The sequence below is a fragment of the Drosophila sechellia genome, chromosome X (assembly GCF_004382195.2).
Source record: "Drosophila sechellia strain sech25 chromosome X, ASM438219v1, whole genome shotgun sequence".
In the NCBI taxonomy this organism is placed as follows: Eukaryota; Metazoa; Arthropoda; class Insecta; order Diptera; family Drosophilidae; genus Drosophila; species Drosophila sechellia.
In genome coordinates, this window is record NC_045954.1 from 16,007,981 (window position 1) to 16,024,738 (window position 16,758).

General features: G+C 48.0%; 1 protein-coding gene and 2 pseudogenes across 1 annotated transcript; 2 read left to right on the forward strand and 1 right to left on the reverse strand.

The window, feature by feature from the left end:
• Positions 1–23: 23 nt before the first annotated feature.
• On the reverse strand, positions 24–2,380 carry LOC6614908 (annotated as a pseudogene).
• A 529-nt stretch (positions 2,381–2,909) lies between these two features.
• Positions 2,910–10,524, forward strand: LOC116802068 (annotated as a pseudogene).
• A 938-nt stretch (positions 10,525–11,462) lies between these two features.
• Positions 11,463–16,540, forward strand: LOC6614909. Its single transcript, XM_002039290.2, is given in 14 exon segments — positions 11,463–11,780; positions 11,858–11,907; positions 11,959–12,154; positions 12,230–13,229; positions 13,293–13,427; positions 13,483–13,694; positions 13,759–13,801; positions 13,804–13,829; positions 13,892–14,169; positions 14,228–14,408; positions 14,471–14,719; positions 14,783–15,232; positions 15,293–15,469; positions 15,532–16,540. Coding segments are annotated over 14 exon segments (3,186 nt in total). The 5' UTR covers positions 11,463–11,744; the 3' UTR covers positions 15,685–16,540.
• The last annotated feature ends 218 nt before the right edge of the window (positions 16,541–16,758 follow it).

Here is a 16,758-nt window from a genome sequence, read left to right on the forward strand (position 1 = left end):
GTGGTGCTGGTGTTGGTGCGGTGTGCGGTGCGGTGCGGTGTTGAGTTGGAGTTGAGTTGGTTAAGGCAAGGTGGTAGATGTAAAGCTCTTACTATTCCTAGTTCTCCTTCGATTCGCTGCTCTCCTCCGACTCCTTGGACTCCGAGGACTCATCGACCTTGGACTCGGACTTGTCAGACTTTTCCTCCGACGACTTTTTGGCTCGGCCGACGGTGCCTGGCAATGGGCTTGGCAATGGCCTCTCGCCCTTGACCACGGCTCGGCAGCTGGTGCTTCGTCGATCTTCTTGGCCTCGGCACGGCAGCAGGGGCAGCGGCGGCGGCTGGCTCTGGTGCTGCTGTCTCCTCCGTCTTCTTCTGTTCTGGCAGGGCCTTGGCAGCGGTATCGGCGGCTGGCTGTTCCTTCTCCTGCTCCTTGACAGCCTCCGTCACCTTGGTGGCCCGGCCGGAGCAAGTGGGCATTGGTCTTTAGGACGGGAGCGGACTCGGCAACGGTTTCGGTGCTCTTCTGCTGGTCAACTGGCTTGGGGGCCTACCGGACTTGGCCTGGGCAGTCTGGGCGGCAGGAGAAGCAGCCGCAGCAGGGGCTGACTCGATGGACTTCTTCTCGGAGCAATCACCTGGATGTTGGAGTCCGACTTGGGGGCTTCAGGGGCGGCGGTGGGTGTGGCTTCAGCGGCCTTGGCTGGCTCCTCGGGAACAGCAGCGTCCTTCTTGGCATCCTTCTGCTCGATTTCGTTGATCCTCTCCTGGCGGGCGGGCTGCTCGGGCACGGGTGTCTCTTTCTCGCGGCAACTACGGCGGGAATCGCTGGCTCCTCGGCGGACTTGGCATCGATCTTGGGCTCCTGGGGCTTGACCTCGTCGACAACTTGCTTCTGCACCTCGGCATTGGCGGCTGGGGCTTCGGGGACCTGTTCAATGGCTTTGGTGGCCTGGGGCTGAGCCTCGGCAGCGGGTTCCGCCTCCGTGCGGGCAGTCTTCTCCTGCTTCTTCTCGGCCTCAACGGGAGCGTTCTCTTGGGCGGGCTTGGCCTCCTCGGGCAGGGTCTTCTTCTCGGGAATAGCTGGGGCGGTCTCTACGTCCGGCGCGCTCGACTTGAGCTTCCACGCTGTTGATCTCCTTGGCTGGCTCGGCGGCAGGAGTGATGGGTGCGGGCTGCTCTGGAACGGCGGCCTTGGCTTCTATGGTCTTGGTCTCTGCCGGGCTTCTCGGCCTCGGGCTTCAAGGGAGCAGGCTCAACGGCGGTGGCAGCACGGTCTTGGTCAGGAGCTCGGCCTTGGTACCGCTGTCCGGCTGGATGGCCACCTCCTCGTCGGGCACGGGAAGCGCCCAAACGCTGGCCAGGCACACGGTGGCCACGAAAAGCAGTTGGCACTTCATTCTGGAAAGGAAACGACAGACGGGGGACTTTATTTAGAACCCACAAAGCAATCGGCTGCACAATGACCCTCCACTGAGAATTTTTTAAATGTGGTCCGGACTTTCTATTCCGCTTTAAATTCCCCAATCATCGTTTCGTCTTCCGCGGAATTACGTTTCGTTTGGTTCTTTTGTAATTCGATTAAATGAAATTCTACCTTTGAATTGAAATTGCCTGTCGTCGGCGGCAGTTCGTAGACCCGGTGGTCCGCCAGTCCTGCTGGCATCCATCCCACTGGCCACTGGCTGCCTGTGCATCTAATGATGCTGCCTCCTTTCTCCCGCCACCGGCTGGTCCACATTGAAAGCGTTTAATTATTCAAATGCGGCACTTAAACGGTGATCACTTAAGTTTTTCAAAACTGACCATCTCGGACCATCTGACAACGACTGACTTGCAAATTTGGCCATCTGCTCATTTCCTTATGCTAATTAATTCGGCCGTTTAATGGCCATGGATAAACCCTAATTTATTGAAAGAGAAATATCAGATATAACGGTTCGATTTCAAATCTAATGGGGTTCTTGAGCCCGGCACCCATAAACAATGTGCATTTGAATGATGAATTGTGCTGTATGGCTGCACAAGACTATTCAACTATTGGCCATTACTGGCCATTATTTCGTGGGTGTTACGCAACGTGTGTCTGTCTGGTCGAGAAGCCATGGTTACCCCATGCCCGCTCCCACCCAAAGATACGATCTTTATAATTTACGAGCGGCTCTTGTTGGCCAAAACTGCATCTAGGTACATATGTACGTCGTCGCCAAGACTTGGCAATCGAAACTCGTTAAGAGACGCTGGCGGTGATTTGCGAAACCCAATCGGTTGGTTCACCCATTTGGCCACTTCGATGACCCGCCACCGATGCAGATAAGGCAGGCTCCGTTACTTGCACCAAGGATTCCACCCGTTTCGATACCTTGGCCTTGGCCAGCACTCACCTTTTGATTGAAGCGGTAACGTCGGTTTAGAAACTGTGTTTGCTTTGGCACTGCGTATCTCACAGATACACTTATTTGTTAACAATTTGCGGTTTTGCAATTTTCGTTTGAGAATATTCTGGGATTTTCGTTTCGCGTCCTGCAACAGAACACACAACGCACAGAGTTAAAAAAAAAGGTAGATTTTGGTTAAAAAAAAATATATATATGTGTGTGATATGTAGGTGGGATTCGTGTGGTTTATGTATATGTATATATATATTCTTAATCCACTGCGCTGCTGGCCTGGCCTGCCGCGTGTTCTCACCGGTCAGTTTCAAAAAAACTTTGAGTGGATGCCAGCGCGCCGGGGCGTTTATATACACTCGTCGGCCGGATCACGAACGCCCGAAGTCGGCGTCGGCAGAGCATCGGCGGTATGGCCATAGACAGCGTGCTAGGCACGAACGTCGCAGCAGCGGCGGTAGCAGCAGCAGCATAAGCAGCAGCAACAACAGCAGCAGCCGCAGCAAGACGCAGCACGCAGCAGGCAGAATTTTAGAGGATGGGGCAGCGGGAATGCGTACGTGAGAGTCGCAGTCGCAAGGATCCCGTGGATATGGGTATTTTTAGTTCGGCGTTCTAAGCCGGGAACGAAAGAGCACTGCAGAACCCCATCCCCAATCCCAATGCCATGACCATCTCCCATCCAGAACCCTTTCTCCATAAATAGACGGCAAATTGTTCACTGCGCGCTGTTATTTTTAAAGCGAATGCAATTTGTAAGTCTTCTGCAGAGACTTCTTTGGCAGACCGCAGATACGTGGTACTGGTAACTGGCAACTGTTGGTAGGATCTATTTATAAAATCGAACTAGCCAGGATCGCTGGCTGCCCGCCCGCCCTGCGCTGATCGATTGCCATAAGCGTCATTAAACGCAGCACGATTTTCAAATGCAGTTGGTACGATGATAATATCAGCAATCAGCCAGGGCCAAAGAAAAATGCTTAATTGTGGTTCAATGCAATTGGCGGGGTTGCTTGCTCGCCAGCTTGCTCGGAGGCGGCAGAGGAGTTGGCCTGGCGAAAAAGAAACCGGTATCTACTTGGGCACGAGACGGGATTAGGGGGCATGGGGCCAGCATGCCTGCTAGTTCCACCAGCACCAGCAACCAGCACCACCAAGAACTTTAGCAATCGAGCCAAAGACGAACTAAGCCAGTGGCCAGAAGAGGACCAAACCAGACCATAACCATACCCATACCCATACCCATACCCATACCCATACCCATACCAATACCCATACCCATACCATACCAGGCTGCATTCGATCCCGCCGAGGAACATCATTAACATAATCAAAGCAGGGGGTTTCCGATCGTTGATTATCTTAGAATGATAAATGCTGGGGGCAGCTCCAAACAGGCCTGCCGATTCTTTTTATAGACTGCCACCAGATAAAATATAAGGTGTATGTATAGTACACATGAGCTCCAAAAAGGATAGATGCGTTTGGATCGGTGGAAAGTTCCACTTCCCCGCCAGAAAGTGGCGTTCCACACGCTCGTGGGTGCGCTAAATTGCCCAATCCGTAGTTGTCGCTTATGAAAGTCCACATCCACGACTTTTTCGCCTCCTCCAAATTGGGCACTAAATGCCACATAATGCTTGTTGTACACCCGAAAAAATCCAATCAAAGCCAGTGATTTCGATCGTAATTCGTAGATAGATCATGAAATATACTCTAGATTCGAATAGAGATCATTTGAAATCGTATGATAATATATGTATTATTCAGACCCTTATTCATTTATAGCCAATGGGTTTAAGATTTCCCTTAGTTCGTACATCAAATTATGGGGCATCTAATATCATTTGATTCTTTTCTCTTCGAGTGTGCACCCATGGAAACGAAGTGCCTTATGCGAGCAGAAGATACTATTGCGTCGACGTCTCTAAGGTCGGACAATCGTTTAGCGGAAAAGTTCTGGGAGAAGAGCTCTTAAGTTAAACGTGCTCTGATTGGATTTGGAAAGAGTCTGATTTCAGAATGCACACGATGATGATACTAATGGTGCGAGATAGTAACCGAGATGGGCGAGATAAACGAGGGAAAGCCACATTAAGTCGGCTGTCCAAGAAATATTGAACGCGACCCATCTGTTTATTTACGACCCGTTTGGGTTCGGTACGGTTTGGGTTTTATGGGCCCATGGATTATCTGGCCCCGGCTGTCTACCTGTTTTTCGGAATCTATAGTTAGGCAGGATTGGCCACGTAGTTGCGTACCTAGGAACTTGTAAAGTGTATGCAAAACCGATGGATGGCTAACCCAAATACCAAATACCCAGAACCCGAAAACCTTTACGACCGACCCACCAACACCAGTCGTAGGCCAATTTTGAAGGTCGATCGCGCTGTAGATAGTTCTGTTGATCTCGTAGATCTCGTCACGAAAATGAATCTCATAATCTTTAGATATTTGCGTTTAGAAAAATCATGCATAATTGCAATTATTAAGTTGGCTCAATGATTTCCATGGATGAACGGCTGAGGAACAACAACTCTGACTATGCGAACTGTTGTTCATGGCAAAGATGACGTATTCTAATGGTGTGACTACCGTGCTAATAGTCTAAACTTAGCTTAGATTTAAATCGCACTTTTACGAGTCTAATAAGAGTTCTATAGCTCAGGTTTGCCATGGCACTTTGCAAGTCCTTGTATACACATATGTATGTATCTATATGCAACATATATAGTCAGTTCAGAATATCTCCCACCAGACATTTAATTGCCCGATCTAAAAAAAAACCTCAGCTCTGCTGGAGGACAACCAAGTTAGAAGAAAACCTGACCACTGAGTTCCAGCCAAAGTAGGCGATGCTATTAAAAAATGTGAGATTGCCTAGGCTACGCCGAAATAGTGATACCCTTTCTTTTAATAAGATATGATCGCATGATGATCTATGATCTATGATCGAAGATCTAAGAAATACGATACTTTCATCAGCTTAAGGAACTCTTAAAGATTTCAATCTGAGATATAGATTTTTCTAGTTAAATATAGGTGTTACTAACTAAGTAACTCCTGTAGTTTAGGGTATCTGTGGTATGGAGAAAGCTCATGCGGAGCCATACTCATACCAGCGCCAAATCAAATGCAACTTTTTGGCGCTGAGCTGGAGAAGATGGTGGAAAATTGGCCGGGCTCGGGAATGGGCACTGCTCTGTGGATGGCTGCCGATCCTCCTAGCGTGTCGTCCGATCTGAAGAGGTGGGAATGCGGCGCCTTAGAGGTGGAGGGCAGGATGCACAAGCACTTGCCTGCTGGGCCAAGTGGTCAATAATGGCTGCACTGGTCTTCTCATTTTCTTGCGACATTTTTATGCTCTTGACTTGCATAAATATTTGCGCAGTCCGCAAAGGGAACCTCTTCTGGACGTAGATTTTCTGCAGGCTCTTTGCGGAGCAGCGAATGCAATAAATTTGTGCGCTGCCGACACGACTTGGGCATTGGCCATGGATATGGACTTGCTTGGAGTGGAGTAAAGCCTTTTAAGATTGGATGATCGGCGGAATCGCAGGGGGAAACTGCGGGGAATGGCCACGATGTGCTCGGTCTGCCATCATACATACGAGTATAATATAAAATGCACATGCGTTGCAATCAACATCAACATTGTCCTGGTCGTCACACACAAAAGCGAAAGGGAGAACTAGCATAGATCGCGAGGCAGGAGCATTACCATCATCATTATCATTATCATCCTGGCAAAGGTAATTACACAGGGCAGCAGGGGCTTAGTTTCCCGACTTGGTTCTGTGGCTCGGCCCAAATCTGCACATCCAACTTGGGCCACCTTGTTGCCCAGTGCTGGCTGCATGCCACATCCGTCTGCATATACACATCCAGTACTAGACCTGCGAGCAGAGCTTCAGAGCTGCAGAGCTGCAAGACTGCAGAACAGCGGCCGAGTCGCCTTTGTATCTCATGGATACATAACTCTTTGTTATTGGCCTTGAATGTCCTAAGCACGGAAAAGAGGTCATTGTCGCATAATACACCGCTGTCCAGCCCGTCCAGCCTGTCCAACTGGTGGACAATGACAGTGGACAGTGCCTGGCAGTGGTGGCTAGTGGATACTAGAGACTGGTAGATGGACGATGGACATGGACGATGGACATTCCCCCAGGGGAAAAACTGCAAAATCTATGCGCACTTTTATCCACCTCTGCGCGACGTTCGCCTTTTCTGTTTTGAAATTTGTAATTAAAGTAGACACGCATTTTAATGACTGTAATTGAAAAGGGCCCATCCCCATCCCATCATGACCATGTGGCCATGTGGTTCTTCTGCAGGCGATCGCAGTGGCTATCTTTGGCTAGATATGGATGCGCATGTGCATTTAAATAAATACATCTCGAATCTGGCGATTGAGCAACCTATTACGCCACGGATTTTGAGCCAACTCGCCGACTTGCCACACATCTTGGCCAGATCGAAGAGCACTTCCTGGCGCGTTTGTTTAGGTCTGTGCGGTGGAGGCCACCACTCATCGGCAAGCTGAGCACTCGTAAAGCCGCAATGGCCATTCGAAATCCGAAATCTTGCTGATTGTTTTCGGTTTTTGCTGCTGCGCACTTCAGTATTGTCAATCCGTTCTTGTCGGCTTCCTTTTCGTTTGGGGTTTGGCTTTGGGCTTTTGGCTTTTGGCTGACTGTGCAATATGCGATGTACAGTCGATTAAGACAATTATCTCTGGACATTAATTCTGGGAAATATAAAAATAATAATCACTATCAAGCTTTTTGCTCGCACTAAACTTTGTCGCGACGATAATTGGCCAACCGAGCGAATGGCAGCCGGAGAAGGAAGGCGGTTGATGACCTATGGTAGTTCAAACGGAAGATGGTCTTCGGCAACCCATGACTGGGCCAGGCCAATCTGTGTGTGATTCTGTGATCCAGTTTGGCCAAATCAAACGCAGAAGTCGCATTCTAGCTGATTTGAATACACGGAGAGGAAGAATGTGCGACATGTATGTAATTGGTGTATTGTGCACTTGAATGATTGAACTATTGTTAATGGGTAGTGGTCAGCCAGCCATCCAACTTGGACTTGAATCCAACTAAAGCTTCTTCGGTGATCGAACGGTTTACCCCATTAAAAGCAAGTGTAATTAGGAGTGACTTTGTGTGGATAGGCATTTGGATTGGGAATGGTTCTAGTTCCCATTGTAGTGTAGTTCCGATGGAGTGACAGCTGGTGGCGGCCAGGCCAGCGTCCAGCTCACGTGCCGGCAATTACAATTACCATGCGTCACATTGTCAGCGATAAAGCAGATATAATATGAACGGACGGAGATCGCCAGCGTCTGCGGGAACCAGAGCAGAATCAGTGGAGCGCTCGACTCATCTCATTTCGCAACTTGTTTTCGAATCAACGAACCAGGAAGGTGGCATGGTCAGCCCCAGTGGCAGTGCCAGCCGCCCTGCTCCACCCGCGCTCTAGATCCAGATCTACCCCGATCCACCGATGATCATTACCTCTCCTCCTCTCGTCGCCCAGCCGCGACTCGCTCGTCTGTGATTTAATTTAATTTTTCTAAGCTAAGCACAGCCCAAACTGTTTCTCTTTGTCAACATTTCGCTGTTTGTCAGTTGGCGGTCGCAGCCGCATTGATTAAGCTTAATTTGTTGCTCCAAATGCAGGTCAAACCTTTCGAAATCTCTCGGCATTAGGCCACCACTCAATGCATCCTAAGTTGGACTTTTATCCACCGATACACACATATGAGTACATTCATTTACTTGTATGCTATGTGCCGGCCAACGATCACCTTGAGTCTGGGAATGAATCTGGATGACTAAGGGGCCATTCGCTGACATTTCCCGAATGCCACCTGCGCTTTTCCGCCGTGAAAGTGCCAGCAGTCGCCGTCTCCCATCGTGAATGCCATTTTTGGGTCATGCCCGAGAGGTGGCCACTTCTCCGGTCGGCAGTGCATGTTAAGTTCAAGTGCGTGCATTGCTCGAACCCGGACCATAGTCATCCTCCATGAGCCATCTACTATACCCATGCCATATGTGCGAGTATTCAAGTGCAGCCCGTGTAATTAGCAGCTAGTCAGTGTCAGTAAGTAAGTGGCTTTTACATGACAATTGCGTTTGTCAAATTAGATTTGCATGAATTTAGCTATTCAATGGGGAGTTTGCTGTATATTGTGTTCCATAAATGTGATTGATCGAACCGACTAGTATTATTCCGGTGTACTGGTGTTCCAAATGTCACATGCTTGTATACATATGTCCCAATCCCTACGAGCATCTAGAAAGTGCCATTTTTGAGTTGACATGTGGGGTATTCGCCCGTCGATCTGACATTTGCCACCGGGTTTCCCCATGATTCCCTCCATGTGACCGCAGATCTGGAACGTACTCGGCAAGTGAGAGTGCGAGTATTACAGCACTCTCCATGGCGACAGCGACAATGGGTCCAGCAACAGCAACAGCAGCATCCATCAACTCGACAAAAATTTTCTATTTCTATTTTAGAAGTAGTAGCGCGCTAATTGAATCCAATTTGCATGCATTAGCGCTCGTGGAGCCGATCTGAGCTTTGCCGGGCTAGTTAGGCACAGCCGATCTTAGACATGGATCTTATCCAAGTCGGGTATCCAGATCTCAGATCGCAGACTTCAGATTTCTGATTTCCAACGTCGTTTATCTCATTGTAATCGACATAATTGCACTAGAAGTGATGCTGAAATTGGTTTAAAAGTTCCAGAATATTCATTATTTAAGTTCCATTTTATTATGATGGTTTGCGCTATAAGCTAATGTAGAAAATATGAATTTTATATCAGGTATATTGGTTCTGTAATTGGAACATGGTACTTTGTGGTGACCCCGATCTTTTCCTTAGCTTTTCAGATTAACTGGCACACATTTTACAGTTTAGCCATTGGATTTTTCTTAGTTCTTGTTAGTTAATTTGTAATTTTTTAAATGAAACATATGTATTAAGTTAGAAACTTAAAAAATTTGATAAAATAACATTTAGCTCATTTCAGACTCCTCTATCATAGATCCATTACATGGCGGGCTAGATAGATTAGCCCTTTTACCTGTGAATTGGTCGTGTTTTTGTAGCTATTGAATTCCTAGAAGAATTTGTAACAAAAATAATGAGGCCCAGAGATATGCTTATGTTTACTCCAGCTTATTGAGTTCCATGGCAAAAAAAAAAAAAAGAAGAAAAAACCCAGAGCCATGTGGTTAGCTGGCTCTGTCTATAAGCTGACGTTTGTGATTTGCGTGTTCATGTGTCTGTGGCAAATTGTTTGGTTATTTAGATATGATTCAGGGCGTCACCATTCACCATTAGCATTGTTCGGTTGATCGTGTTGGCACGGACGCTAATTATTATTTTTGGAATAGCTGACAGGCGGTGAAGATACACAGAGGAGTATGGCTCATCGCTTTGGTTGTGACTACCCATGATATCTTGCAGACTTGGTGGTTTGAAATCAGAAATCAGAGACTCTGGACACATGGATGGGTTCTAGTTGTTTATCTATATAGCTATATACCTGTATAACTTGGCAGAGGTATTTTGCATGAGGGTTTGCGACTTGGCTAATTTCCAGCGTCGCTGAAAAGTATGCTCTAGTGAAAAGGATTCACTATTAATGGGTATTATAATCCTAATTGCAGTCGCCCAACATCAAACGTCACCTGCTGCGACGGAGGGAGAGTGTGGAGCCGGAGGACGGCCTGTCCAATGCCCCATCCATTGCCCAGATCAACGGCTGCCTGCAGGACAGTGACGGCGACAGCGAGGACTTCCTGCCGGAGGAGGTGCAGCACCTCACCCACGAGGGCAGGGATGTGCTGCGCAAGCTGCTCACCATTGAGCCGCGCCAGCGTATCCGCAGTGTGATGGCGCTCCAGAGGATTGCCATATACAAGGACTATAACTGAGCTCCAAGCAGCTGCTAAGTGTAAGTCACATTCAGTTTACCATGCCATGGAATAGTCTTCCAATTGCCATTTGCAGCTCTCGCCGCGGGAGATTATAGCCAGGGATGGAATCCGTATCTACGAGGACAGGCAGTTCGACCAGCTGACCAATCAGTGTGCCATCGATGCCTTCCTGGACTTCTAGCGCCGAGTTGGAGGAGCCTTACAAACAAAATCAGCCATATTTTTTCCACATTTTTTGGTATTATTTAAACTGCAACGTTCCATTTAACTAACAATTTGTACAAAAGTTTTATACTCTCGACTCGATTAACAAATGCCTTTAAAATGAAGAAAAAGTGCTTGCATTCTTTACAAGTGAACAAATAGCAAATTGTTTTAAAATTAATAATAAATTATATTCCATATTATATATGCTATATTGAGCGTTAAATTCAAATGTATTCAAAAAGCTTGCAGTGATAAATTTTAAATTTATAAACTGAGTTTTTTTACGTTTCGAATGCCATTTTTACACTGTTTATGTTTGCAATGTATTTTCAAGCTCGAAAAGTAATTTTAGTCCAATGCGCCAAAATAAATGTTTTCCTTGTTCTTAAAAGTTAAATAGTTTTTTATATGGGTTCCTTAATTTTAACATTAGAAAGATGTTATATTTTGTTCCCTTATAAACATCTTGGAGTATATTATATAATATGTAGTATTTGATAAAAATATCTTCAACTTATGTTCATGATTTCTTAGGACCAACTCTTTTCTAATTATTTTTTGAGTGACACCGAATGCTGTGTGAAAATAAGTGACGGCAAATGGGTTTCCTGTCCAACGTCAGGAGTTGCGTGCGTTGTGTTTGCCCAAACATTTCATGGACGAGTAAATAGAAAGCTCGCCGAACGTGGGTGGCATTGTCATACATAACCAACTACGGTGATTTTCCGCATTTCCCGGAGCTTTTCCCCCTTTTCCGGAGCTTTGTCAGCTGCTGCTCACGCCAGGATGCGGGCACGAACAGCCGGGAGGAGAGCGAGCGAGAGCGCCAGCGAGAGCGCAAGGACTCGCTGGTTTCCTTGCAGAGAGTCCTGGCGGCGGAGTAGCGGAGCAAGCAGCAACAGCGGCAGCGCAGTTACAGTTATTGGCAACAACAAATACATACACATGCACGCTCGCACATCGATAACCGTATCCAGAAGAGGTCCTTTCTAGAGGCAGGAAAAGGAAAAAGTGGACAGTGGTCACGACTCCTGGCCGCATCCAAGGAGCGGAGCATGCAAATTGGTCGCCGCTGGTGCTGGGTAAACTGCAGTTCCACACCGCAGGACAAAAGCACACCCACACACACGGTTACACTGACTTGGCCAGGATACATGGCTCTACGCAGGATTAGGCAACTCCAAACAGGACACTAAAAAACCGACATGGCACTGGTGCACACTTTCCTGGGCACCTGGGAGGTGAGTTGCTTCGTTACTTCCCAACTACCTGAATTAGTTGTCCATCTAACATATACACCCACTCCCAAAAACCTCAGATTGTCTGCTGCACGTTCGAGGGAAAGCGGGAGCTGTCCGGTCTAGAGGGGTAAGCTAATCCTGAAGAAACGTAGAGTCATCCTAATATTCTCCGACACAGCATCAAGTTCCGCCTGGATGACACCAGTGACATTACGTGGTACAACGACCTGGTCAGCCCGCTACCGGAATCCAAAGACTGCGGCACCTTCTGCGAATCGGCCAGTGTTCTTTTCAGCTGCGAGACCTTCGATGTCCACGAGATCAATCCGCGCCTGGTCTTCGGCGCCTTCGCCGGCCACAGCATCGAGTTCAGCGTATGTACTACACACATACATATGTGCTCCTTCTGCAGAGCCCTTTGGTTAACCTTTGACCTTTCCCATACGCAGACCAACACCTTAACGCCGACTGATACGCTGGTGCTCAGCTGCGAGAACTGGTATGCCGTGGAGTGCAAGCGCCTGCAGGACAACCAAGCCGCTGGTCAGGAGAAGCAACTGAGCTTCGGCGAGGCCCTGCAGGAGTCCTACTTCAGCGACGTGATGGTGAAGAGCTCCAGTGGCCTGGAGTACGCCCTGCACGCCTCCATACTGCGGCTCAATGGCTTCGATTGCAGCATGTGCGTGAACAGTGCCCCGTCATCGGATGCCGCTCGTCCTGCGACCAGGTCCTGCCACAGTGGACCGAACACCCCGAATCCCATACGGATCTCCGTGGCACCGGCGGCCAACGACGATGGGCATGAGAAGTCCCTGCCTCGCCTGAATCTCTCGCCCATTTACCTGCAGCCGCCGTGCGACTTTCAGACCATGCCCTCGTCCGGCTTGGGCGCCCAGCGCGTGCATCAGTTCAGCAGCAGCTTCAATTGCCTGAGCAACGGCAACGCCGGGGACTCGGAGTCGGTGGTCAGGACCACGGGTCTGCTGAGCCTCGAATGTGGCGGCGGTGGCGGTATGTATCGTCTGCCGCCCACTTCGCATTCGGATTCGCATCTGGAGACATCGCAGTCGCACTGCAAGAATATCTTTAACTTCTGCCAGGACCTGATGCTGCAGCCAACGCCGACGCCCATGCCGCCGACCACTGGTCTGGCCATCTGCAGCATCCGGAGGCCACCACTATCGCCGTACCGTGCCCGGAGTCCCTCGCCTTTTCCCAGCTCCATGGACACGCCGCCATCGTCGCCGCTGACGCCCGTGGGCGTGCTATGCAATCTGCCCAACTTCCTGCTGGGCCCCATCCTGCACTGGCTGTACACGGAGTCCCTGCTTCCGGACCTGGACGAGGATGTGTGCGAGAAGCTCATCAGCTTCGCGGAACTGCAGCCATCGCTTACCAAGCTGGTGGAGCCGACACGCAAGTACCTGCGGCTGATACGACTCAAGAAGTGTAAGCATTATAGAGCCTATAATCCGGTGTATATCGGCGTAACTCTTTACGGATTGCTTTTAGTTGTGGTCAATGTTACAATGGATCTGCACGGCATTCTCAATCGGGTCATACAGTGCATCAATCCCGGGAACATAACCCGCGATCCGGCGCAACTCTATGCCACCTTTCAGGATGCCTTGCGCGAGTGTGCCATTGGTGAGTCACTGGGATATCAGTTATCCAGGTTCTATAGGAGTATGCATCTTTTTAGGCTGCGCCAAGGTGCTACAGTTCTGCAATATCTTCATTACGGATGCCGCTCACATGACGCGATATCAGAAGAACGAAATCGTCAAGTACATCCGCACCCGCATTCCCATCTTCATGTCGCAAGTTCAGCAGCTGCTGCAGAACGTACTCGGAGTCTTTGTGAGTCTGAGTGTGGACGAGAAAGCCGAGCTGGTTAATTACCTAGTACCTGAAGTGAGTTACGCGGGCACAACTAATTGTATGTCGGGCCAGAGAACTAATCCATTCTATCCAACAGATCGAATCAACCTTATTTGTATTGACCGCTGTGATAGAGGAAATCAAAACTCACTGGAAATCATGTGTAAGGTGAGTTGGGCTTGGGATTAGCAGGAGTTGTCTAAGCAGTAATAACTATTTTTCCCTAACAGGACCTTAAATGCTCCCACTTGGATCTGCCCCTCCAACAACAACAGGCGGAAGATGCTATTGTCATGCAACTGCAGATTGCCGATGGAGGCGAACCCTCGCCACGTCCTCGTCGCGGTGCTCCAGTGGGTCTAACGCTCTACGATAATCTCTCGGACAAGCAGCGCCTAAGTTCGGCGGAAAACGACCTGAAGTTTGTGCTCTACATGTACGAGGTGCGGAAAATGCGCGACATTTACGGCAGGATTGTGGCGGCGCTCGAAATAATCAAGGACAAGAAGTGGGTAACCGTGGACCATGGTTGGGATGACCAACTTATGATCTCTAAATCATTGCAGGACTACGTTCTGCGAAATGGATTTCCTGAGCAAAAGCAGCACAATCAACCAGAACCTCGAGCAACTGATTATGGACATTCCCGCTTACATCTTCATCGTGGAGAACCTTTCCGATCGACTGGACGACAAGCTGGGCTGGAAGGAGTTCAAATTCTGCTTCAAGCTGGCCACCAGTCAGATCGTAAGCTACCTGGTCCACTTGGATGGCTAAGAACTCCAGTTCAACCTCTTAATAATTTACAGAATGGCGTCATTGCCAAGCTACTGGACCACAAGGACGCCCTGCGGGACGCCATCAGTCAGATCTGCATGCTGGTGCGCAAACAGGAGTTCACTCAGTCCGTGATTGAACTGGGATTGCTGGACGACACTTGCACGCTGTCGAACAATTTGAAAATGGCTGATCACGAGAACAACCTAAATCAGGGCCTGAGCGAGAAGGATGCAATGTATCTGGATCGCAAACAATACTATGATTATAATAGCATTAAGGTAATACTATGATTGCTATATCTCAAACTGGTATCTGACTAACGATCGTGATTTTGCCTTCAGTTAAACCTCATTCGGCACCTCTGTGAGCCACCCATAGCCGCCAGCAGCAATCTCTCGAAGAACGCCCTACGCCTGCTGCACTCCACCCAGCTGGCCGACATGGAGTTCGAGGTTCACACATACGCACCCACGCCTGGTGCTGCCAAGGCAGGAGGCGGAACTGAAGCGGTCCCTGAAACCGCTGAGCCGGCAGCAAAAGTCCTGCAGGTGCACAGCTTCAAGGCACATCGGGTGATCGTTGCCGCTCGCTGTGAGTGGTTCAAGAAGGCCCTGATGTCGGGCATGCAGGAGTCAATCAACCGGAAGGTCATCATCACAGACACCTCACCCGTGATCTTCCGGCGCCTGCTCCTCTATCTCTACGGCGCTCCTATTGATCGTACAGTTGGTGCCGAACAGGTGTGCGAGCTTATGCTCCTGGCAGATCGATACTCTATAGATGATCTTAAGGTAAGAGATGGGTACTCCAGCACTCTCAAGTACAATAACAAATATGTGTACGTCGAACAGGAATTGTGCGAAAACACCCTATACTCTCTTATTGACGAGGACTCCGTGGTCTGCCTACTTGGAATAGCCGATCGCTACATGGCCACTGCTTTAAAGTCGAAATGTCTTTCTTTTCTCTCGCAACATGCGCAACTGACCAAGTGTGAAATATTCAAGGAATTGCCGCAAACACTTCAGGTGAGCACATGGATATGAATGAACGAATAAACTAGCATCACATTAATGCACCATCCTTTCAGCTGGAGGTTATGGATTTGATACACTGGTTCGGACGGGTCTCGGAGCCGTGGAACGATCGCGGCTTCAAGCCGCGGAGCAGCTCGCGCCACAGCCTAAAGAGTCCTTCGAAGCCACGCTCGAGATCGCGCAAGTCCTCGCCCTCCTACATGTGACGCCGACAAAGCGCCATTGAACACACGAATGCCAACTTCTTGTGATAATTTTAGAAGACTTCGCTATCCAGATCAGATGGATTAAATAGTCAGTAAGGCGGGGAGAGGAGCATGGTAACCAAGGACGAGCGATGCCATGAGTTTAGACTTTACAGGGCGAGAAGATTGCTTAAATCACTTACAGGAATGACCGGGACTCGGCCTTTCGTCTCCGATTAGTTGAAATATATCACCGGAGCAGAAGGAATATTCCCAAATATCAAGCCAAACGAAATGGGCAAACATGACCTGATTTTAATGCGTTTTACTTAGTTCACTAGTAGATAGATAGGATTTTGTCGTATAATTTACATTTGTTCTCTCGAATGCTATTATTTATGTAGGAAACCTGTTTCCACAAGTGTAAATCACTAAAACAGTTGAATTTGTCCGATTACAACAGCAAAAAGCAAAGATCGAATAAGTATAGAATGAGAACCATTTGACAGACACGTTATGTAAATACACAAGTGAGTAGCATAGAAAAACTTTTCGAAAACACTCCTTATTTCGAAATTTTTTCCACTTGTGGCATAGGTTAGATGTACACTTATATTCCAATGACGGGTAGGTAGAATCTAGTCCTTTGGAAATGCCAAAGTGAATAATTGTTTTGTATTGGACTAACGTAATATTGACAAAATGCATAATACCAATATTTTCGGTTCACCGAAGATTGTGGGCTACACTATTGTAAACTAACTAGTGTATTTTGACATATAGACACATATTAAATTTAAAACTAGACTATTTACCACGTGACATAAAAAAAGGTGTTATGAGAAAATTCGGCGGATTTTATGTATGACAGCAGCGTATTTTTCATTCGATTGAAAGCGTATCAAATTAACAGAATATGTGTACAAATATTATGTGTAAATTATATTATTGTACTAATTCAATACATTTCTTGTTGTCTTTTTAAAACATATCACAACCTAACTCTTTTTATTAGATACAGATTATAAAAATGTACGTATGTAAGCAACGCAAAAAAAAAAAAACATTTGTTTTAGCCGTTTGTGGGAGGTATTA